Source organism: Mus musculus, chromosome 3 (assembly GCF_000001635.26).
Source record: "Mus musculus strain C57BL/6J chromosome 3, GRCm38.p6 C57BL/6J".
Taxonomy (NCBI): domain Eukaryota; kingdom Metazoa; phylum Chordata; class Mammalia; order Rodentia; family Muridae; genus Mus; species Mus musculus.
This window is the reverse complement of record NC_000069.6, coordinates 152,695,698-152,720,373: the sequence shown is the minus strand read 5'-3', so window position 1 is coordinate 152,720,373 and position 24,676 is coordinate 152,695,698. Positions and strand designations below refer to the sequence as shown.

Sequence of the window (24,676 nt, the reverse complement as noted above, 5' to 3'; positions counted from 1 at the left end):
AGGGGAAGACTGGCTTCATGGTCTCCTTGCTCGCTTTATTAGAGGGCACAGAAATGCTTATACCAAATGGGTAAGCGCCCGAACAGAACCCTGCTTCCCTCTGCCTCGCTCTGGCGGCAGGCTTCACACTCATCTCTCATCCTCTACTCAAAACCAAAAGCAGATTAGCTCAAACTGGGAAACAAACTTGGAATTCTGAAAACCTAGCTGACGGTAGGTGTGCCGCAGGCAGATATGGCTGGTGTGTAGATGTCACATGTCAATCAATTTTAGCTGTCACATTCAATCATTACCTTACATTTGAGGCAGGGCCTCTCACTGAATCTGGACTCAGCTAAACTGGCTTCAAAGATCTCCTTGCCTCCACCCAGCCTCAGTGCAGGCGCAGAGTTTCCCGCCCTGCTCAGCTTTTCTGTGCCTCTGGGGATCTGACCACTTTACTGACTGAGCAATCTCCCCTGTGCCACTTCTGGTACTCTCAATTGAGCCTGGACAAACTTCGTGATTTTCCATTTAAGAAAGCACAATTGATTGAGGTCCCATGCAGCAGTAGAATCTGTTTCTCACCCTTACTGTCATCCAGAACACAAGCCACACAGACTTTGACATATGTGTAGCCTAAGCTAACAGTTCTACTGTGTAGCAGTCGGGGTGTGCACACCAGCTGCTATCCAGTTCTCACCTAAGAACTGTTCTCAGCGGTCAGTCACTGAGGAGCCTGCCTTTCCTTCTAGCAGGTGTCACAGCCTGGCCTCTGGCTGTCACTTTTGGAGTCACTGAAAACTCTCCTGTCCTTCAATCCCTCCATAAAGTCTCCTGTGGTGGGAAGCGTACCCAGGGTTACCCCATGCTATCCTACTCTACTTGATCACGCTCAGCTATAACTGCAGTTAACGAATCTTCCCTGCAGCTGCACTTTGTTCCTATGACCTGCAGATAGCCCCATCCTCTTAGGGAGCAGGCCTGAGCGAGCCTTGTAAGCCCTGAGACGGCCATCAGTCTCATGTTTACGTTGGACTTTGGCTGTATTTCTCCTATTCTTCTATGGTCCCACTGTATTCTTACAAGTCCTGGTCCCAAACGTCCTTCCTTTTCCAGTGTGTCAGTTGACAATGCTGGCACAGTCTCTGTTCCCTTCTTGGCCTTCCTACCCTCCCCCTCCACTCCCCTTTCTCCTAGTTGTCCCTTGCTATCATTTAAAAATGATCCCCAAATTTCATGCATCCAAAATTTAACTCCCACTTCTCGTGTTGATGAGATTTAGAGGTGGGGTCTCTGGGCAGTAATGATGGCTGGCTAAGGTCATCAGGCTGGCCCACAACAGCATTAGTGGTTTCATAAGAATGAGTTCTGACCTGGCAAACTCTCTGTCTCGCCATGTGATGTCCTTGGCGAGATGGTGGTTCACTGAAGATGCCCCACCCCATCCCTGAAACACAGAGAGGCTGATGCCAGGTTTGTGGACTTTCCAGCCTCCAGAGATGGAAGTGAAACAGAACTGTGTTCTTCATATGCACCCAATGGCAGATTTTTTTCAGAACCGTCTACAACCTTTGTCTTTTCCTGAAGCAGACTCAGCCTTTCTCCTAACCAGAGGCCATTACATGGAACTCTGGTGGTAAAAATGATCCACATACAGGAAAAGTGAACTTATGTGCATTCTATTTGGGGAATGACAAACACAAACTCATGATCCAGATTATATTAAAGATATAAATTCACACCATGCAGGGAAATGTAAAGTAGAGAAAACACTAGGCCAGTAAGCAAACCATGCTCAGGAATGAAATTGTGGGAAGTCACACACTGATTTCTTGTGCAGCAGTCACACAGGAAAAGCTAATGAAGTAAGAGCTGGGCTCAGAACAAGAAGCGCAGCCTCCTGGGACAGCATGTCCCGCAGCTCCAACGCCACGAATTGCCGTCCTGAGGGGAAAAGTCAGGTTCACAAACTTAAGAACAGCCAGGTAGGTGAGGTGCTGCTGCTGGCATTCCCAGCTTTGAGGAAGCTGGAACCGGACTGCTATGCATCGGGGGTCAGCCTGGGCTACAGAGTGAGAGCCTCAATGTCAAACAGAATGTCCAACATAACTCTGAACAAAATAACCAACTTAGGATCTCAGCATCCAGGAACTGAATGATACAATGAGTCCCAACACAGAGACCCTTACAGCATTTGGAAAACACCAGAAACCTACATATCCACCAATGAGGAAAGATCCTCGGCACAGTAGGTAAGGCAATGCAGCAGAACTGACTGAAGACAGTCCCAGTGTGAGAGACACATATGCACAAATACACAGAACAGCTCTAGGCTCTGTGGAGAGAGAGCGGCTTCCCCAGATACTGACTCTGGAATGTGGAGCGGGAAAACTTCCCTCCCTTGTAGCTGACGTAAAAGTCACACAGGCAATTTGTCTTTTCTTCTCTTACACCTTTCTGCATGATTTGAATTTTCTACAACTATCACTTCTTGCAAACATAAAAATCAATAAGACAGCATAAGTATAGTTATCTATAAACTAGTACTACAGAGAAACATAATTACTCACTTCAAGCATTAAAATAATTCTGTATTTGTAAGTGTTTTTTGTAATGACAGCACCTCAAATATATTCTTGTATTTATTTACAAATCACCACTTGGCAGAAGATTTTAAAGTAAGAAATATTAGTAGCTGTTGTCAATTTAAAATAAAGTTTAAAAAAAAAAAAAAAAAAGAGTTGCTGCTTTTTCTATAGTGGCCACACCTGTAAACCCAGCACACCAGGGGTAGAGGCAAGGGGGCCAGCAGTTCAAGGCCAGCCTCAGCTGCACAGTGAGTCTGAACCAGCCTGGGCTACACAAGTCCCCTCTTCAGAGAGAGACAAAGTGGGGTGGGGGAGGAAGAGGGAGGGGGGAAAGGGAGAAGAGATAGAGGGAGGGGCAGGGAGTTGGAAAGGGAGAAGAGATGGAGGGAGGGGGAAAGGGAGAAGAGATAGAGGGAGGGGGAGGGAGTTGGAAAGGGAGAAGAGATGGAGGGAGGGGGAAAGGGAGAATAGATAGAGGGAGGGGGAGGGAGGGGAAAGGGAGACAAGATGGAGGGGGAGAGAGGGGGAAAGGGAGAAAAGATAGAGGGGGGAGGGCTTTCTTTTTCTATCAAAATTCTTATTTTAAGGGATAAATTTTATTTTTAAAAATTTAATTCACAATTCACAAAACTGTTTAGATACATATCTAACGTGAGCACCAAGATATATGTTTGAAGAGCATACTTACCAAAACAGCCCAGTTATTTGTGTGTCCACTTCTAAAGAACTGTTCGGCTTGATCCTGTGGGTCAGATAAAGACAAGACCATTCACACATACACACATTTTATGAAAACATACGATTTTCCAGAATTAAAGAGGGGTAAACAACATTTAGGACTCTTGGACCTTTTTATTTGAATTTTTAGATTTACTTATGTGCATACATGCTTTGCCTGTATGTATGTATGTATGTATGTCCACACAGGCCAGAGGAAGGCACTGGACCCTCTGGGACTGGTGTACTAGACAGGTGCTGGGAACCAAACCTGGGTCCTCTGGAAAAGCTTCCTGACCTTAACCACTGAGCCAGCGCTCGCCCCTCGGGGCTTCTCTACACTAGCAATCAAGTTCACTTGTGAAGATGCTGTACTTGGCCTTACGAACAGAATAATCAAACATAAACTAGCAAGTACTTTAGGCTCAGCAGGTAAAGGTGCTTGCTGCCAAGTCTGGGGACCTGGGTTCAATCCCACAGTAGAGAAAACTGACTCCCTTACGCTGTCCTCTGACACCCACAGATACATACAAGGAATTAATGTTGATTAACTAAATGTCAATTAATGTAACCTCTAAAAGATCCTATCTCAGTGCAAAAAGCCCTACCTAATTTAAGGCACTACCTGAGGAGAAGCCCTAACCGAGACAGCTGCACATTAAGCAAAGTAACTTTAACTAGGATGCTTGGCTCCTGGGCCGAAGGTATAAGTTAACGGCAGAGCCTTTGCCTACCAACCATCAGCCCAGACTTTCATCTCTAGTGCAGAGAAGTAAGTAGGGAACTAAGTAAATCCACTTGTCCCCTTCCACACACTCTGAGCAACCCCACCCCAGCGTCATTGACACAACTACACAAGTATGCTGCATGGGTGTCCTTGCTTTAAAACTAGGAAGCATTAAACAAATGCAAGTGAATTACTGAAGTCACATTTTAGTCTTTCTGTATGGAATTTATCTCTTTTAAAAATTAGGTTATCATTTAAAACTGCGGTGCGCGCGCGCACACGCGCGCGCGCACACACACACACACACACACACACACCATCTTCTCTACCATGACTCATGCTCTCACTGTGCTCCTTGTCTTCTTGGGCACCAGTAGTTTATTGTGAACGTTACAATCCCCTCTTCCCACAGCATCTAAGCTCTAACTGGGTTATTGTGAACATTACAATCCCTCTTCCCACAGGAGCTAAGCTCTAACTGGGGCACATTACTAGAGCAGTTGGGACGTCTGAATTCAAACCTGGATCTACCTACCACTCGCTGACTTGAGCATACCTTAGAGCATCTTGGCTTACCTACACCCACCCACCCCCACTCCCCCACCCCCCACCCTTCATCATCTACAGAGCTGGTAGCAGACTCACAATGTAGGAGCAGAGAATGCAACAAAGTGATTGCCTAACAAATGGAGATTTCAGCTGTGTGGCTAGCAGGAAAGTTTCAGAGACAAAAAGTTCCAGGCAAGTGTGAGAATAGACCCACTGCTACAACCACCCTCAGCCCCCAAAACCATTCTAACAGCTGCCCAGACACTGAACAAAGCAGCAAGCAGGGTGCTACTGTGGATAACCCCTGGTTTAGGCATGGGAAGGCCTGAGCTAAAATTGAGCGGTACATGACACTGGGGCAAGTCAGTTTGCACTTTAAGCTTGAATTTCTCCAAAAGAAAATGAGATTTGACCTAAATAATCTCTAGCGTCCTTTCTAGGCTCAAACTTGTTGCTCCATTGAAACTTTACTGAGAACTCTGTAGCAGCAATGTAACGTTAATCAGTCAACATTTAGTTAACGGAGCACCTTCTACGTGCCAAGCACCACGGAATACGGTGATAGGAAAATCACCAAAAGGCATGCAATCTTCTCTCAAGCACATCAGAGTTTAATACAGGTGGACATGTAAATGCACTGCACTACAATGTACAATTACGGATTCACTGTATGCTTAGACATCTATCCTGTCGGGGATGACAGCAGATCACAGTGCGTGCCTTCATCAGAGATTACTGTCCAGTTAAATAGACACACGTTAGCAAAGAACTCACCACACAATATATAAAGACACCAAATGTGGTCTGTAATTGTAACAGGGGAACATGACTTTGTAAGGGAAGGTTTCCCTACAGAAGTGACATTTTGGGCGAATACCCAAAAGATGAAAAGACAATTCCAGACCAAAAAAAAAAAAATTGGGCCAATGGCAAAAGGGTCCCAGTGGTTTGTGAAACTGAAAGCTTAACAAAGCTAGACATTTAAAGAAGGTGTAAGAGATTTCAAGAAGGGGTCCTGAGTGACATGATCAGGTCAGCATTTGAAAAGTTACTCCGTCCTCAGCTCAGAGAACAGACTAAACCAGAACTGCCCCTGCTGAGTTAGGAGACTAGGGCAGCCTCGGTGATAAACTTGGACGAGGTGTTTTTACAGTGTGTGCTGACGCCCGGGCAAGCAGGTCTAAAAAATAATGCTAGAAATCCAAGTCGCGTCGCTGGGGAAATCGCTGGTAACAGCATCGTAAAGAAACCAGACGTCCTGCAGCCTCAGGGAGGAGGAGGTCAGGGCGGAGGAGCAAAACACCAAAGCCATGACAGTCCCCACGCGTGCCCTGCCTGTCACAGGAGCAGAGGACCGGGTCCTCCTCCCTCGTCACCGCTGGCTTCGCACTCTTAACAGGGCGTTCTAAAAGGCTGTGTCCGGTCCCTGTCCTCAGGACGGACGGTCCTGAATCCCACAACACAGCCCGGGGAGGGAAGACGCTGCAGGCGGCTGCCCTCAGGGGCCGTGCGTCCTGCACCTGAGGCGCTCACAGTCACACGGTCCTCCCTGGGGTCGGTCCTCAACAGACACCGATGCCTACCTCGATGTGTCCAGCGGCAGAGCTGCCGAGAGACAAGAGCGCCAAGGCGGCCAGGGTAGCCACCCGCAGAGTGAGGAAGCAGGGGGCCGCCATGTTTGCCGGCTTCTCACGCCCCGAAGAGCAAAGGGGCGGGGCGAGTGCCGTAAAGCAGCGCTGCCGCTGCCGTGCACGGGGGGGTGTGGTTTGGTTTGTTCTTCCCATGGTAGTGGCCTTGAGTTGTTTTAGTTTTTGTTTTGTTTTGTTGCTTCATTTTGTTGTTTTGTTTTGTTTGCCACCGCATACACCTTCCTCCATTCAGGTTCTGGAGTGGCCGGGGCAACCTAATTGGAGAATTACTTACTCAGCTATGTTTCTAGGTTTGTTTTGTAAAATAGACACAATATTTAAGGAGGAAATTTTAAAAAGATAATTTGGGGATCCACAATATTTGATGTTTCCCTTTGGTGTGGTGCTATCAGTTAGTTGGCTATGTGGTCCAAGATTTCTAAATCTTAAAGGACGACAAAATGGAAATATGATCACTGGGGTTTAATGACTGCCAACCTACAGGGGAAAAAAAATGGGTTCAGTGAAGGATGTTGCTTCAAGAGATCAAGTCAGAAAGAGGTGGCACCCAACACCTGCTTCTGGCTTCCATAAGTGGGCCTGTAAACACACACACACACACACACACACACGTACACACACGTACACACACGTACACACAGACACCATACAGAAGGGAAAAAATATACAGTATTTCTGGTCATTCTGTTTTCTAATTTTGAAAAAAATTTTTGTTGTAACACTATTACTCATCCATTTTAATTATTCTTTGAATATTTCTTTTAATTTTTTTTGAGACAAGGTCTCATTATGAAGCCCTGCCTGACCTAAAGCTACCTTGAACTCACAGAGAGACCTGCCTACCACTGTCTCCCACGTGCTGACATTAAAAGCACGTGCTACCATGGCCAGTTTTGCTTGAAAGTGTTTTGTGTCCTTTTTGTTTCACACACACACACACACAAAACAACTTTAGTTTTTGGATTTTATGTAACGTGTATGGATATTTTTCCTACATATATGCCTAAGCACAATGTGTGTGCATTGCCTGCAGAGGTCAGAAGTGGACATCAGATCCTCTGGAACCAGAGATGGTTGTTAAATCACCACGTGGGTTCTGAAAACTAAACCCAGGACCTTTGCAAGAGCAGCCAGTACTCTTAACCACTGAGCTATCTCTTCACTCCCCACAAAAGCCCTTTTTTTTTAATTGGATATTTTATTTACATTTTTAATGTTATCCTCTTTCCATGTTTCCCCTCTGGAAACCCTCTATCCCATCACCCCTCCCACTGCTTCTACTACAACAGACTGACCTACACTGACAGCATTTCCCTACACTGAGTCATCTAGCCTTCACAGGACCAAGGGCCTCGTCTCCCACTGATGCCCAACAAAATTATCCTCTGCTGCATATGCAGCTGGAGCCATGGGTCGCTCCATGTGCACTCTTTGATTGGTGGTTTAGTCCCTGGGAGCTTTGGGGGGTCTGGTTGGTTGATATTGTTGTTCTTCCTACAGGTTGCAAACCCCTTCAGCTCCTTCAGTCCTTTCTCTAACTCCTCCATTGGGGTCCCCATGATGAGTCCAATGGTTGGCTGCAAACACCCACCTCTGTATTTGTCAGGCTCTGGCAGTGCCTCTCAGGAGACAGTTATATCAGGCTCCTGTCAACAAGCACTTCTTGGCATCCACAGTAGTGTCTGGGTTTGGTGACTGTATATGAGATGGATCCACAGTAACCCTCCAAAATCTCTGAGGAGAAACCTGCTCAGCAGGTTCTTCTTGAAATTCATGTAAATGAAGCATTCCCAGGCTTACCCCCCCACCAATAACATTTACCCACCTTGTAAGTCCCCACACACTCCCCAAGATCTATACAGCCCCGTATAAAGTTGAACTGTCTCACTGAAGTTGATCCCAGAAGTCAATGCATTGGTATTCTTAGCTTTCTGAACCCTGGTCCCCCACTTCTGCTCCCTTTTTCCACGAGGGCCAGTGGCGAACAGCCTCCAAGGAGAAGAGAAAGTCACAGTGAAGCTGAGGACAAACAGAAAAGCTGTCAGGACAAACACAGCAACCTGTGTGCACACTCCAGAGCAGAAAGAAGTTTAGATTAACAGAGGAATGGTGAGGGTTACATTGGACTTGCAGTTCAGAGAACACAATACAGGCTGTTATGAAGGAGGCTATCTTGGTAAGTAGATGTCCCCTGTCCTTGGGGCTTTGAGGGTTCAGGGATGAGTTTTGATGTGTATCCTACGGGCCTGAAAAGCTTCAGAGTGGGGTGATCATACCAGTCCCATTCAGGAGAATGTGCTGAATAGAGAGCATTTGGAAAACTGCTACGACAGTCAACCGTGGCTTAGAGCAGTGTTAAGAGTTTAGGAAAAACGTATGGATACTTCATTCCTCCTTAGAACAGGGAACAAAATACCCATGAAGGGAGTTACAGAGACAAAGTTTGGAGCTAAGACAAAAGGATGGACCATCCAGAGACTACCCCACCCGGGGATCCATCCCATAATCAGCCACCAAACCCAGACACTATTGCATATGCCAGAAAGATTTTGCTGAAGGGACCCTGATATAGCTGTCTCATATGAGGCTATGCCAGTGCCTGGCAAATACAGAAGTGGATGCTCACAGTCATCTATAGGATGGAACACAGGTGCCCCAATGGAGAAGCTAGAGAGAGCACCCAAGGAGCTGAAGGGGTCTGCAACCCTATAGGTGAAACAACAATATGAACTAACCAGTACCCCCCGCCCCCAGCTCTGTCTCTAGCTGCATATGTAACAGAAGATGGACTAGTCAGCCATCATTGGGAAGAGAGGCCCCTTGGTATTACAAACTTTATATGCCCCAGTACAGGGGAATGCCAGGGCCAAGAAGTGGGAGTAGGTGGGTAGGGGAGCAGGGCAGGGGAGGGTATAGGGAACTTTCGGGATAACATTTGAAATGTAAATAAAGAAAATATCTGATAAAAAAAAAAAAAAGAAAAAAAAAGAGTTTAGGAAAAATGACAAAAAGCAAGAGGGGCTTTGAAGTAAGTAGCAACCAAAAGAACATAGTGATGACTTATATCTTGGAAGAAGAGACAGATCACTTCTAGAAAAGCACACCTGAGTACATTCATTTGTATGTATGCAATTGTATGTGTGTGTGTGCAAGAAGTACATGTGCACATGTATGCATTTGTGTATGGAGACCAGAGGACAACCTCGGTGTCATTCCTCAGGAGCCTCCTTGTTTTGTGAGACAGGGTCTCTCATTGGCTTGAAGCTCAATGATTTAGGGAGGCTGACTGGTGAGCCCCAGCAGCCTGTAACCCACACATTGAGACTGCAAGCATGCCACCACACTTGGCTTTTTTATGTAGGTTCCGGGGACTAAGCTTGGATCAAGAGAAGACCAGCTATTCAAAAGACCTTTTGGATATCTACTCTATCCCAATGAATACATCATACTACCATTCTTTCAAGCACAGAGACCACATGAAGTAGAGTGGGTAAAGTCTGGGGTAAATGTTTACCTGAAGCAACTTGGAAGACAAATGCACATACATCTATTAAAAATACTTTTGTGACTACCACATAAATGTTAGAAAATAATGTGTGTGGAAAAGATGAGTTTAATCTGGGCCAATCACAATCTCTGAGATTCCTCCAATGTGCTTTGCACCCTATAGTTTAATTGCCACAGGAAAATTTATTTGCTATGACAACCAAAGTCCAAAGTATTTGGCTAAATCATGTCATATCTAACAGCTAACATATTTCTTTGAGCAGGGTTAAATTTACTAAAGGGAAATTGTATGAATAGAATAAGATGCGAACAGAAAAGGATAATTAAAGCAGACCTGGGTTCCAGTGCATCTGCACCAGTTTCAGTCTAATTTTGATACTGTGTCACCTTCAGCTCCATTTGGCTTGACTTGAAATGCCTTTCTTCCATCTGTTCAGTGAACTGATAACAACAATGTTTTGTTGTTCTGCCACAGTCCACTTCCACCTATGACCTGCTAATTAGCTGCAGACTGGCCTCTAGTGCCAAAGGAGAGCAACTGCCCTTCAGTGTCTCCTGTTTGAAAACCTTGTGCTGCTATTAAAATGCCATCATGACCTGGACATAAAGTCATGTCAAACTCTTTAGCAATCGGAAGGTTGTTAAAATCCTCTCATGTCAACCCAGAAGCCTCTAGTTATCTTCACACGAAGCTGACTGACGGGAGATTCAGTTCTTCTTGAACTGAGAGATCCCTACAAATGCAATGTGTTTTTCTTAATTGTTTTTTTATTTCACTGTACATTTTTTTATTTATTAAATGTCCTTTGCAAGTCTCAGAAATCTTGGGAACATTTAATAGTTACTTTGATTACAGCATGTCCTGTAAACTGTAAGGCATCCTGAATGACTCTTCTGGGGAGGGGGTTTCAAATGAGAAATGTCCCCGCAAAGCTCAGATATTTGAACACTTGATCTCCAGTTGGTGGTGGTGTCTGGGGAGGTTCAGCATTGCTGGAGGAAGCACGTCCCTTGGTGGGGAGAGCTTTGACAGCTTATGACCTTGCCCGACATGTAGTTTCTCTCTGAGTTTGTGTGTGGTTCTAGATGACTACAGCCATGCCTTTCTGATGTTACAGACTTTCCCCGGGAAACTTAAGCCATCTTCTTTCTATAAGTCGCCTTGGTAATAGTGTTTTTATAACAGCAGTGCAAAGTGACTATCCAGCCATAGGAGGATCCTGGGGAGAAGAGACAGAGGAATGAGTATTCTTTGTAGAAATTTACCGTAAGGACGTCATAGCAAGCAGGACAATGGCTCCATGCAGATATGGACGGATCCTGTAAACCCGAGAACATGTTGCTTCACATGAAAGATTTTAAGATGTGATTAAACTTAGCATTTTGAGAAAGGGGAATTCTACTGAATTATTGAGAGAATTCAGATCATAGGGCATCCTTAAAGATGAGGCAATGGGCTACGGAAGAGATGCAAAGACAGAAGCAGTGGCCAGAGTGAAGGCCAAGAGCCAAGGGTTGGGAGAGAGTCCTGGAAGAAGGACGTGGATTCTCCCAAAGCCTCCAGAAGTAGGGCAGCCACCCTATCGAATTCAGACTTTTAACCGCAGAGCTATAAGCCAGGACATTTGCTTCAGACCACCGGGCCATCGCACCCTGGCTACTTGGTGATTTTTTTTTCATGGCATGGTTAATGGGTGTTAATAGGCCTAGCTATCTTCTGTTTTTGTTTTGTTTTTGTTTTCCTAGAGATGATAGCCAGTAACTGTAAGAATCATAAATGTGACTAAAGAGGTGACTTGGTGGGTAAAAGTGTTTGTCAAGCAAACCTGATGATGCCACTCCATAGAACTCACAGTGAAAGGAGAGAACTGAGTCATGAAAGCTGTCATCAAACTTGCGCGTGCACATCATGTCAGGTGTGCACCAGAACACACATACACACACACACACACACACACACACTCATGCCAGTTCTATCACCACCACCACCATCATCGTCAACAATAATAATATTAACAAATGTAAATTTAAAAAAACAAACCATTGCTGCACATTTAATATGGAGGTGGTTTCTCTTCTATCCTCACCGAAGGTGCAGTCCCAGTGAGGTTGCACACTCTCACACCTGTCACATCCTACAGGTATTTCTGTTATAATGCCTATGATAGTAAGACTGAAGGCCTCGACGCCAAGGGCATCAAACATCTTCTTCACCTTGAATTCTCAATGCCCACAAAAATGCCGCATGCAAGCATGTGTTGGATAACTCAGTGATGAATGTGTTTCAAAGAGATCAAAGACTGATCTCCTGAGAATGATACCAGGGGAGTGCAAGGGAAGGCACTTAGAGCCCTTACTCTGTAGCATCCTTCCGGCAACAGCTGCTTTGTACATGAAATTTGAGGAAAATTCCATTACTGATCCATTTGTGCAGATTTCAAAACAGTTCTCGTCCTTTGTTCTTCTTGTGGTCCTTAATTTTGAACCTATAAAAACAGAACCTCGGCCTGTGTAGATGCTCTTATTCTCCTGAAGGTCACTCTCCTGAAGGTCACTGGCAAGACTATTTCATAAGCTTTTTGGTGGATGGATTATCAAAGGTCACAAATTTGTTCCCTAATGTACGCCCCAGGCAAGGAGGCTATTTAACCATCATTTTACTTTACAGCTTTTCTGTCTGAATTTATTATCTTAACTCTCTCCATCTCCTTCAGTTGCTGTACTACAATTCAAGAGAAAATGTCTCATCATCAAACTGGATCTTCCCGAATCAAGAGGCGAGTAGAAACGTCTGGCGTTGTGCAGCTGTGGGTTTCAGGAACAAAGGGAGAGAGCGAGATGTCAGCTATTTCTCTTTTAAAAGTTCAAAATGCCATTTTCTGATGAAAATGACATATTCGCTCTGTAGAGGTTCTACTTCCTGCCCTTGCCCTGCAGTTGTGTCCGTCCTCCAGCTCTGAGCTGGGTTAGCCTGCCCTAGCTCGTGGTCATGTCACCTCATTGCATCCTTTACTCATTCTGCCATTGCATAATTAATTAATAACTTGTGCAATTGTCTGAGTAACAGCTGCCTTCTCTGCTAAACACAGAAGTTCCATGAGGGCAGCGAGTCTATCTATCTCTCCCTGTGTTCCTGGTTCTCAAACATTCTTTGCCCAGAAGGGATGACTAATGAATAGCCTGGGTGAATGAGAATAGAAGGCCTACATTCCCTGTGTGCAAACAGAAAAGAACACACTAACAAAGTTCATTTCTAATGTTAGAGACATTACTCTATGCACAATTTTCTGGTTTTCTCTCTTAATAGTGTCTACAGTGTTTCAATGATTTTATTTTTAAATGTCTTTTATTATTTATTGCATTTATTTATGTGGATGGGTGCCATGGCCTACAAGTGGAGGTCAGAGGACAACTCTCGGGAGTTGGCTCTCAATTCCCACCGTGTACACAGAACTGAACACAGAACCTGAACACAGGCTGCCAAGCAATTCAACCACAGAAACAGCTCACCAGTCCTTCCTTTTAGTTAAGGTCACTGGTTGTCTCAGTCATTGTTCTATTTCTATGAAAAGACATCATGATCAATGTAACTCTTGGGAAAGAAAGCACCTAATTGGGGCTGGCTTATGCTTTCAGAGGTTTAGTTCATTATCATAATGACAGGGAGCATGGCAGCACATGGTGCTGGAGCAGTAGCTGAGAGCTACATCCTGATCTTCAGAGAGAGAGAGAGAGAGAGAGAGAGAGAGAGAGAGAGAGAGAGAGGTAGAGTGGCCATGGACTTTTGAAGCCTCAAAGCCCACCGCAGTGACATACTTTCTCCAACAAAGTATTTCCTAATCCATATAATCCTTTCAAGTTTTTAAATAATGCCACGTCCTGGTAACTAAGCATTCCAATACTATGAGCCTATGGGGCTCATGTGTAATCAAACTACCACACTATTTGGACACAATACTAGCAGGCACAAAAATGGGTTTAAACCCCAACACTGACAAAACTAACTAAATAAATAATCATTACTGGAGAGCTGACTTGGTTATCAAGAGCACTGTCTGGTCTTTTAGAGAACCCAGGTTCGATTCCCAGCACCCACAAGGTGGCTCAAAACCATCTGTAATTTCTGTCCCGGGGGATTAATCCACTTCCCTCTTCTGGTCCTTATATCCATTGCATGCATGCGGTACACAGAAATTCATGCAAACAAAACACTCATTAATGTAAACTAAAATACATTTTAATAAACAAATAAGCCAAGAGAGTTAAGCAGGAAAGTCCACTAATGGAGATATAAGCACAGTGTATTCGTCATCTTTGCATCTTTGTGACTAAAATACCGGACAGAAACAGCTAAAGGCAGGAAGGGTTGGTTGGTTGGTCAGTCGGCCGGCCGGTTTGTTTGTTTGTTTGTTTGTTTGTTTGAGCGCATCTTTTCAGAGGGTCCCTATTCATCTTAAAGGGACAAACATGGCAGAGCAACTCACTCTTGCTGAGGCCTGAAGCCTCAACTCCTGCACAGCAGAGATAGGAGACAGAAACAACAGTGGGGACAGCCTTCTAAGACCTGCCCCTTACTGACCTACACCAGTTGGGCTCCACCTCCTGTGGGTTCCACAGGCTCCCCAGCTGTGGCCACCTGCCAGGAAAACAGCTTCAGGATGCTGGCCTACCTACAGGGGCGCTGAGAAGCCAGCGATGACTGACAGCAAGCGGGCATATAGAAAGATGGTCTGTGGTTCCTTGTCATCACCTGTCGTTGCAGAAACTGAGAAAATCCTTTTCATGCCTATTAGAACGTCCTTAGTCTTAATACATATTGCTACCTGAAGGGAGTCAAACCAAAAGGCTACATACTGTGTGACTCCAACTGTGTGAAATTCTGGAAAAAGCAAAACTCTATCGACATTTGACAAGTGAGTAGGGAGAATGACGGGGTGAAGAGGGAAAACTTGGACAGGGAGGACTTAGGTAGCAAGACGATTTGGGATTAGACTACAGTGCTGATGATGGTTCGGAACACACTTGTCAAAGCCCACACAATGCAAACAACCCCAAGGACAGCCCTCTTGCAGGTAGCTAAGCTGGAGGGGCAAAGCCATCCAGGCCTTCGAGACTGAAACACCAGGGAGGCTGCACAGGGCTCCACGAGTCCTGACGATTGGTCTTGCTTTGGTCCTGGGTTTTATCACTACACCTGCGTTGCTCCTTTTTGGAATGGTAATGTATATTTGCACGTTGAAAATACATAATTTGTTTTTTTGTTTTGTTTTGTTTTAATTTCACAGGGAGTCACAGTTAAGAGGTTGCCAAAGAGACTTTGGATTTAGAAACAGTGTCGGGTTATTAAAGACTGTGGGGACTTTTGAGGTTGAACTAAATGCATTTTGCATCAGGATGTGGCCAAGAGATTATTATTTAGAGCAAAGGGAAGAACTTGGTGGTTTAAATGACTGTAGCCCTCTAGAACTGTAAGCCAGAATAGACTCTCTTCCCTTAAATTGATTTTGCCCGGGGTATTTTATTTTCGTCACAGGAACAGGAAATGAATACAGAACCCTGACACGAAGGATGGGGTCATGATTTGGTTTTGTACGTTTGTCAATCAGAACAAATATAGCACTATGTTGGAGCATGGTTGACGCAACCAAAATTTCTGCTTTAATGCCTAACTAATATTTGTGATCTCATTTACTAACACACAGTTGCAAAGAAGCAAAACAGTTGCATGGAGGAGAGAGTTAAACGGCATAGAAAATCCCAAATGCAAAATCCAGGCCATGCCTTTGGGGTTGGCTTTTTCCTTAACACTTGGAAGGTTCAGGAAGTACGATAGCCTATAGAATTAGACACTAATTACTCTAATTAATCAATTACCCAAATGTCACCATTTCCCTGCAGTGTCGCACTGGACATCGCCTTGAACCCATGCAAATCATTTATAATTAGGGAGATTGGATAGGTTTAGGTTAAACACTGGAAACTTTCATGACTATGATGTTGTCATGGAAACTGGAAACTACCCTTTCTGAAGATCGTGACACAATTGCAAAGAGTCTACCTTCTCTACAATCTTAGCAGGACAGCTTCCTCCATTGGACCAAATACTTTATGGCTTTTCATTTACATATTGACCTTGGTACGTCTGTGCTCTTACCTTTATTTGTCTAGAAGCATAGCTAAGACGTACAGCCCTTCAAAGTCCAACGGTGATCAACCGTGATGGGAAATGTTTTCCTTGATTTCCACTTTGTTGAATGTGCTAAGTTAAACCTAACAGCTGCATGCTGCTACCATAGTAAGTTTCTATCTGTGGACCACCATAAGTCTCTCATTATTTGTAGTTCATGTTAAATATAGATGTATCAGAGCTTTATGGGTCTTCTGTCGTTTATGGCATGATGCTGAGATCTGCCAGCCTGCGGGCAAGCCAGCATGGGTTTTGCTGTCAGCGTGGGTATTCCTACCTAGAAGCCATGGGCAAATCCTTTCAAGCTCTGGTTTTCTTGACAGGAAATAGAGATAACAGAAGTGCTGACTCCTTGGAGCTGTTGTGGGTTCAAAGGAAATCATGTAAATACGCACACTAATGCAGAGAACCGATACACAAATGCTCAGTTGGTGTTGACTGTAGACAGAGTCTTTGTGTTACTCTCAGTCTTCCTTCCTCTCACCCAGCTTCACTTGGTCACTGCCATGTAGAGACCATGCTGGAAGCCAACAGGCACAAAAATCACCACAGTGATCTAGAAATAACTACCGTACCATCAAATCCACTTTCCCTGCTCTTCTGGGTTTTAGTTAACTCACAAAGAATCTATTTTCATTGTTCTTATTTCCCCAATAACTTCAAGAAAATCTAAAATTCAAATTAATGTTGTAATATTTCTATCCATGGAAATAGTAAAATAGAGTTGTTATAATTTCCACTGCCTGACATCTTTCTCTTTAGAGGCATATTCTGGCAAGAAAACAAACTAAAATTTTTCACAGCGTTACATTTTTTAATAGAATTTCTAAATTTATCTGTCAGTGTTGATAATTTTTTTAAAAGGGCTATTTTTTTCATGTGTTTTAGCCAATGGGGGTGGGGGCAGGCTGCTTTGAATAAAGAAGGGTCTATCCATGGAAGATACGTAGGGTCATTATGTTCTCTTTCTGCTATGTTTGGAAAAAGAACTCTTGGTTCCTCCATCACATGTCTGCCCAGATGCTGCCATGCTTCCCACCATGATGATAATGGACTGAACCTCTGAACCTGTAAGCCAGCCAGGAAAATTAAATGTTTTCCTTTATAAGAGCAGCCTTGGCTGTGGTGTGTCCTCACAGCAATGAAACCCTAACTAAGACACACAGCCTCACTTCTCAGAACAAACCCTGGGGTAATCACTCTACTGCTTGCCACAGGCATTCATGACACAAGCTACTTAAGCAAGCGGGAATTTGTTCTGGCTACAGAGTGTGAGAGAAACTCTCTGCCACAGAGCGTGAGATGGCGTCATGGTACCCTAAGTTAGCAAACACAGAGAGATAGCTAGCTGCTGCTCATTTCATCTTTCCTTTGTTGTAGTGGTAAGATTAGTTGAACTGCTTTTGCTCCCAGTCGATTGCACACCTGCACTCCCTCAGGAGCTATCCAGATTCTCGAATGAAAGACAGACAGTGAGACAGACAGACAGACAGACAGACAGACAGACACACACACACACACACACACACACACACACACACACACACACAGAGTTAATTTTTGACATGCCATGACTAGCTCAAAGGTTGGGCACTCCTAAACCTGCCCCGCCCCTGTACTCCCGAGACTCCTAAATCTTGCCCAACTACCCCAGGCTCAGTGGGTAAGTGGCCATTGGCTTACCCAAATTCTTACATGGCCGATCAGCTTTCTCTCCTGCAGCTCTTATGTCCCATCCTTCTCCCCTGAGTCACGGTGATTCTCTGTCTTCCTTTCTTTCAATTCCTAACGCAAGCAAATCTAAAGGTCCCGCCTCAGTCTAGCTGCCCAGCCATTGGCTGTTGGCTCTTTATTGATCAATCAACAACCAATTGGAGACAAGGACCTTCAGCGGTTGGACGCGCAGATTCCTGATTTTGGGAGCCAGTTTAATTTAGAGCATTGGAACCAATCCCCAACACTTTCTGTTCTGTCTAGGGATCCAGCCACATTCAGGGTGGGTCTTTCCACTTCAGTAAACTGCTCTGGCAACAGCCACACAGGCCTCATGTCACCTGGGAAATTCTAAACCCCTTCAGCTGAAGGTCAAATTTAACTACCAAACCGCCCATCCTTGATTCCAGAAATGTTATTTTCCAGATTTAGCTCAGCAGGAAGGATGCTTTCTGCAGAGTCTGACCACCTAAGTTTGCTTCCTAGTACCCATGTGTAGAAAGAGAAAACTGACTCCTCCGAGCTGTTCTCTGACCTCCACACATGTGCTGCACAGAACACATGCCCAAACACATACACACCAAACTAATTAGTTAATTTTAAAACGTTAAGATTGTTACTTCCCTTCCGGTATAGGGAATATACTCCACAGGGGAGATTATCGCTGGCCTTCCAGAAGAGATGAGCATGAGTCAGAGAATCCTTGTACATACGACACTTTCCAAGTGCTGTTGGTTCAGAGTCACACTCCTTCCAAAATGGCACATTCTACCACTCTGCAATAGAGCGAAGCAAGAAAGAATGAGTCTGTGGCAAACAATAGAAAATAACCCAGGGCTGGGCGTGGTGGCGCACGCCTTTAATTCCAGCACTCGGGAGGCAGAGGCAGGCGGATGTCTGAGTTCGAGGCCAGCCTGGTCTACAAAGTGAGTTCCAGGACAGCCAGGGCTACAGAGAAACCGTGTCTCAAAAAACCAAAATAAAATAAAATAAAATAAAATAAAATAGAATTAGAAAAAAGATTACAGAAATCAAACATAAGCCCACTAGATGGCAAGTAACCACAATCATAGCAGAAATATTACACACACACACACACAAAGAAAGACAGACAGACAGACAGAAAGACAGACAGACAGACAGACAGAAAGAAAGAAAGAAAGAAAGAAAGAAAAGAACAGAACCGAACCCAAGGGAAGCTAACATAATTAGGTAAATTGTGACTTTGATGGTTCACCTTTAAGCTCATCTGTGAATAATCCCAATAAACCTAACCATTTATGGTCTGAAAGATGAGTTATGAGAGTTGAGAGATGTAGAGGAGATTGGGGGCATTAACAAGGCTGGAGATCAAGTAGAGGTCAGTTCACAGGACTTTCAACAGCATGGGATCATTTTTTGAGATCTCTCTGAGTGTAGTGAGACTTGCAAGTGTACGGGGTCGGGGTGGGGGGAGAGAATGGGTGTTGTGAGGATGGAGGAGCCAATGTGCTGCTGCTGATAATCTCAGATGGATGCCTCCAAAGATGAGGCGCCCGCAGCCAGTGCTGAATACGGGAGGGGAAAAGACTGCTCCAGGAAGATTAATAGTGAATTCACTTTGGGACGTTTGAAGTCTAAATTACCTACAGAGTCTCCAAGCTACAAACGTTTGTTTATCAGGTGTGATCAATCATTGAGCATTACAAAACAGCATCGTCATCTGTAAACGGGGCTAAAGAACTGCAAGATCGAGTTACAATGGTTAAGGCAATCATAATGCTTTAAGTTGCTGCTGAGTTCCATTCATAACTATCCTTGATTGCATGAAGCCCTTAGGCCTTGAGTTGGACATGTTTGAAAAAATGAGTTAGCTAGTGGGGGAATTATAAGTAAGAAGCAATGCTGTGAATCAAAAGCAGATCATTGGACTCACTTAAAATCACTTGGGGAGCCACTGTACTCCAGGTTAGGATGAGAAAACTAGAAAGCCAGGCTTAGGGGAGCATGCAGTGAGGGAAGACCCAAGGAATGGCTGCTGAAGACACTAAGCAAAAAATTACAAGGTTCCTAGGGGGAAATCAGACTAGCAATAGACCTGAGAAAAGGGAAACCTGGGAGAAGAGAACAGACCCAGGGATGCAGAGGTCATTAGCATCTTTGTCATACAATTTTAAAACATCTTTTATTTCTCCATGGGAACCTCTCAGAACCTTGGCAAACTGCTTGCTGTACCATATCATAAAATTACTTATATGCAACCAGGATATATGAATGTCATAATGCTTCACGCTCCTGTTTATACAATTGTAGTAAGACATTACTTTACTTCTGATTATTGCTTTTGGTTTCCAGTGAAAGAGAATTGATCTGCCCAGGAGAAATCTTCAGAAAATAATTTAAGCTCAAATTGGAACAAGGGATGTGCAAGCAGGTGGAAGTTATTTCAGATGTCTCAGCAGATCTATCCAAAAGCGAGAGATGCTGACGAGACAAGAATCAGAATATTTTAGTGGAGTGACTGAGTGTTCCTCAGTGTGTGTGTGTGTGTGTGTGTGTGTGTGTGTATCTTTGTATGTGTATGTGTGTATTGTGTGTTCACATGTGTTCATGGGGCAGACCAGAGGTAGACATCAGATGTCTTCCTCTATCTCTGTCTACCTTCTTTTTGAATACAAGGTCTCTCACTGAATCTGGAGTTCACTGATGTGGCTAGACTAAGTGGACAGGAAGCCCTAGTGCCCCCTCCTCCTGCTTCCCCAGCACTGAGATTACAGATGCATGCTACAACATACAATCCCAGAGCAAGCATGTTCCCAACCGAGCCACTTCCTTACTCCATAATTCTTTTAGGGCTGTCATGAGCCATACAGCCAGACTGCTGGGATCACAGAATGCAGTTAGGCTTAAATAAGACCAATGTATTTAAATCTTCTCTTGTAGATACTGAGAAATCCCTGCAGACCAGAAAGCAAGGAATAAGCAGAATAAAATTATCATTAACATCAAGATAGTGTGCACAAGCTCACAAGAAGCAAAGCAAGTTGGTCGGGGTCCTTCCTCCCCTTCCACAAAGTTAGATAGGAACCTGGGCAAGCAGAATGTTCATCACCAGATCACAGGATGGACAACAGAATTCCAAAGGACGCTCAGAGTCAGAGGGAGACCATAACGGCCAAAATCTATTCACCCAAGAAACAGGATGGAACCTAAGAGCGAGAGCACGAAGCTAAGTCAGGATAAAAGTAGGCTAGAGATCAAAGGAGATGGACAGAGCAGGAGCGGAAGCTAAGGAATTCTCACATCAAAGGGAGCACACTCAGAAAACAGGCTACCGCTGTTCAAGGCAGGCATCTGGCATGGGATTGAACATGAGCTATTTTCAAGGTGATTAAGCTCAGGGCGCAGACAAGAGCAAGAAGTCAAAACAGTGAAGGTCACTGAGCACAGGGACAAGGAAATGGAGGGCTACCTTCCACAGAGAGGAAGAGAAAAGTGGGGCGAGTTTTACAATGTGGATAAAATATGGAGTCTTAGTGGGTGTCTTACACTGAAGCGACACTCAGTCCAAGCAGAAATGTCTCCGGCATTGATGTACGACGGCAAAAGGGAGAATTAGGGCTGTCATAGTCTACAGCTACAGCAGACAAAGGTAGGATGACTTGGAATTTTAGAGGAGCAGAGGCCATCAAGAAAAGTGGTGTGGAAGGAGAGGAAAGAGAAGAGTTGAGCCAGCGGTGGAAGAAGTCAGAAGACAGTCACAACAGGCTTTATCATCTCTTTATTCCCAGAGGAATAAAGAGAGCTCAGAGCGGAGGCTGTGGAGAAAGGCTCAGGGTTCCTTCCATTCCTCTCTTCTGACTCCTCCTTGGCCCATTCCTTCACACTTCCTCTGCTTGGTCAAGGCGTCTCTTGACTCCAGGGGTCGCAGACTATGAAAAGAAATAGTTAAACAGAGCCTGACAGATGGCTCATTGGTTAAGAACACTTGCAGAAGACCCAAGTTCCCAGTACTGAACTGGGAGGGCCACACCTACCTGTAACTCCAACTCCAAGAGACCTGGTGCGTTCTTCTAGTGTCCTTGAGCATCACACCTAAGGCACACATGCAGACAAGGAGGTACACATATGCACACACAAATAAAAATTAAAAAGAGGAGTAGCCAGTGCTCATATCTTAGATTTGCAGTTGACTTTTGAAATCAGTAGGTTTTGGAGTTTTAAAAGTTTAAGCTTTAAATGAGTCAAGACCTGGTTTTCCTTCCAAAAACTACCAGAGTAGCACCCACTTGCGGCCTTCTGAGACTTCTAAGAGCTGGTCTCTCAGCGGAGGGCAGACGACTGTCATGCAAACCTTGGTGGACCCAGTAGAGGAGATTTCTGTTGATTCCACTCTGGAGATCTGAAAATGAAGCATGTGTAGCCTCAAAGAAGTTCCTTGTGCCTCTCTGCCAGGAAGATGAGGCACAGAGTCCTGTAGAAACTTTGAGTTACTTAAAGACAACGAGGATAAGGGACAAAGGCCAGCCCCTCCCCACACTTGCTTTAGTGATTAACTTACACGAAGGAAGCACCTGGAGTCCAAGGTCTTCAGGCTCCTCAGAGACTGTCTGTCTCTGTAGACAACCTCCAAACCAAATGCTAGTGTGGACTTGGTGGGTCTGAGCGTGCGCAGCCATCAGCCACCTCAAGGGATGGCAGCGCCTAGCTCTCTGCCCATCCAATGCCACTGTGCCTTGAGTGGCTCCTCCAGCCCAACGTGACATTCTGTTCTGGGGAGAGGGGAGGAAGGAGAGCCACTGAACTCAGGGTGTCTCCCATCACAGAGATGTAACCGTGTTTGCCTGTCTTTACCTCAAGCAAAAAGACAGAGCTTTCTGCCAGAGGTGTGCTAGAGATACAGCTACTCATGGGAAAAAGGAGGATCGTCATTGTTTGCGTGCTTGCATTTTTAGATATTCTTGATAGGAAGTTTGCGTTTTCAGTCAGAGTATCATGTAGCCCAGGCTAGCCTCAAATTCCTTATGTATTTGAAGATGACCTTGAATTTCTCACCTTCCTGTTTCCACTGCCTAAGTGCTGACTGCCACCTCCGCAGGTTCTGGGTTCTGGGGATGGAATCCGGGGCTGTGCAAACTGTGCTCAGCCCTAGCCTGCTCCAGTGCCCGGCCCTCCCCCTCCCTCTGACCTGCCCCTGCCCCTGCCCACAAGAGTTTTGATTCTCGAACGATCACTATGTTTTTCTTTTGATACAGGCCAATATAAAGCACCAAAAGCTCTTTACAAACTGAAGATAAAATTGTGCCTAAGTAACATGCAATGGCCTCCCAGGTTATAGACGCCAGAAGAAAAGGACAGAAGCATAGAATTGATTTTCATTATTGCTTTCCCGGTAATGGCTACGAAAGATACTAAATATAATGTATACTGCTTAAGTGAGAGTCTGATACCATTTATTTCTTCTTTAAGAACATAAAAATGAAATCTTCCTGAAACAAGTCAATAAAAGGCTTTTGAAATTGCTTGGACAGGAGATCAGTTTTACCCCCAAAATATGACATGAAGGAAGAAAATGATTTTAAAAGTCCATTACATTATTCCAGCTGAGGAAGGCTAAGTGAAGCGCAGTGATGACTTAGTCTAATATTTTAAAAATCATCATAAGGAAGTCTAACTCTATTTGCCTCTCTGAATTAGTGCCATAGAGTAGCTCCTCAGAGGGAGAGGAGAGACTGATGTGGTCCTTGTGTGCCAAGGACTGCAGAATTAATTAATGGAGATGTGTCTTAGCCCCCTGGCCGGAAAACAGATACTTGGAGGTGAGAATAACAGAAACTAGGTGAAAAAAAAAAATCTTTACCTTAGATTTTTTTCAAAACCTACTTTCTAATAAGGATTCTTAAATGCTTTAACCTCCCTTCCAGTCCACCACCCATCAGAGGTCGTGGAACGGAAAGGTTAATAGGGCAAAGGAAGAGGTGGACCTATTTAGAAATAGCTCTTTGGGGTGAATCCAGTCTGCATTGTCAGGATGTCAGCAGTTCAGTTTTAGGAATCTGCAGCCGCAGCTTGATTCACTCGCACACACCGTTCCTGAATCAGCAAGAGCAGGTCAACCCAGAAGAAGCCACGAGACTCCACCAGTCAGCCCACATCTTCAGAACACCGCCAGAAGGGTGTTGGTCTGTTTCTCTCTATGAAGTCGCTGACCAGCAAACATTGACAAGGGGAACCAATGGCATCCAGCATGGTCCACTCTCCGTTGGGATATAGTTACACCCTTTCCAAACATCACGTGTTCTCTCAAGCATCTGCACTAGCAAAGTATCACACGCTCTTTTTCCAGGAAGCTTCCAGAACAACACCAGCTGTTTGTTCAGGGAAAACATCCTTTCATAAGACAGTTTCCAGAAAACCATCACATGACACAACTGAGTTTCCAAGGAGACCAGAAATTTCCACCTAACCCTTGATCTTTCCCTCTGCAGAATGGATGAAACTCACCAGTATTGCATCACAGAATGTTCGAAGAACCTACACACCCACCCATTTAACTTGGTGTTAATTCCTTTTCAAACTGGGGCTGATGGAAAGAGGCTGGGGACACCGCTCTGTCTCCAACTCATTGCTAAATAGAGCTATCAAAGAGTGTCCTCGTCCATCTCAATGGGCCTCTTCTCTGTTTTTGATCAGACCCTCCCCTTCATTACAGAATGCCTATCACACTTATGGGAATTAGTAGGAATTTGTCTTCCTATAGTAGACAAAGCATGTTAGCCTTGACATGTAAAAGCATTTTAGAAAAATCTGCTAATCCCAGGTCTAGGAAGCTTGGAACATGTAAGCGCCTTGAAAGAGCTTTTGAAATAAGATTGTCTCCCTCTCAGCCTCTGTGCTGGTTTGAATAGGAATGGCCCCCATAGACTTTGAATACTTATACATTTGAATACTTATAATCAGGGAGTGGAGCTACGTGAAAAGGATTAGGAGATGTGGCCTTGTAGATGGACAAATGTCCTTCGAGGAGGGCTTAGAGATTTCAAAAGTCTGTGCTAGCCCTTCTCTCTCAGGGGTGCCT

At 44.6% G+C, this 24,676-nt stretch overlaps 1 protein-coding gene and 1 long non-coding RNA gene across 24 annotated transcripts in view; both read right to left on the bottom strand.

The window, feature by feature from the left end:
• Pigk (phosphatidylinositol glycan anchor biosynthesis, class K) overlaps positions 1-6,289 on the bottom strand; it is a 128,842-nt gene extending 122,553 nt beyond the window's left edge. For 7 of the 9 annotated variants that reach the window (XR_003954336.1, XR_003954337.1, XR_003954338.1 and 4 more), the window contains exons 1-2: positions 6,147-6,289; positions 3,259-3,312 (exon numbers count right to left, since the gene is read on the bottom strand). Coding sequence is in view for 2 of the 9 variants with exons in the window: in NM_178016.3 (NP_821135.1) it covers positions 3,259-3,312; positions 6,147-6,239 (147 nt within the window). In the remaining 7 variants the exon portion in view is untranslated. The remainder of the gene's footprint in view (positions 1-3,258; positions 3,313-6,146) is intronic. The other 2 variants (NM_178016.3, NM_025662.5) reach the window with 1 other exon arrangement.
• A 4,176-nt stretch (positions 6,290-10,465) lies between these two features.
• Gm32085 lies at positions 10,466-22,322 on the bottom strand. 15 transcript variants are annotated; one of them, XR_867762.3, is made up of 7 exons: positions 22,160-22,322; positions 21,850-22,072; positions 21,636-21,693; positions 21,148-21,530; positions 15,874-18,395; positions 12,077-12,524; positions 10,466-10,939 (listed from the first exon to the last, which is right to left on the bottom strand). It is a non-coding gene; the product is annotated as a predicted gene, 32085 (long non-coding RNA). The 15 variants fall into 15 exon arrangements; XR_376259.3 differs by having other exon boundaries at positions 21,888-22,072; XR_867771.3 differs by lacking the exon at positions 21,148-21,530 and having other exon boundaries at positions 15,874-16,264; positions 17,590-18,395; positions 21,888-22,072.
• Between the last annotated feature and the right edge of the window lie 2,354 nt (positions 22,323-24,676).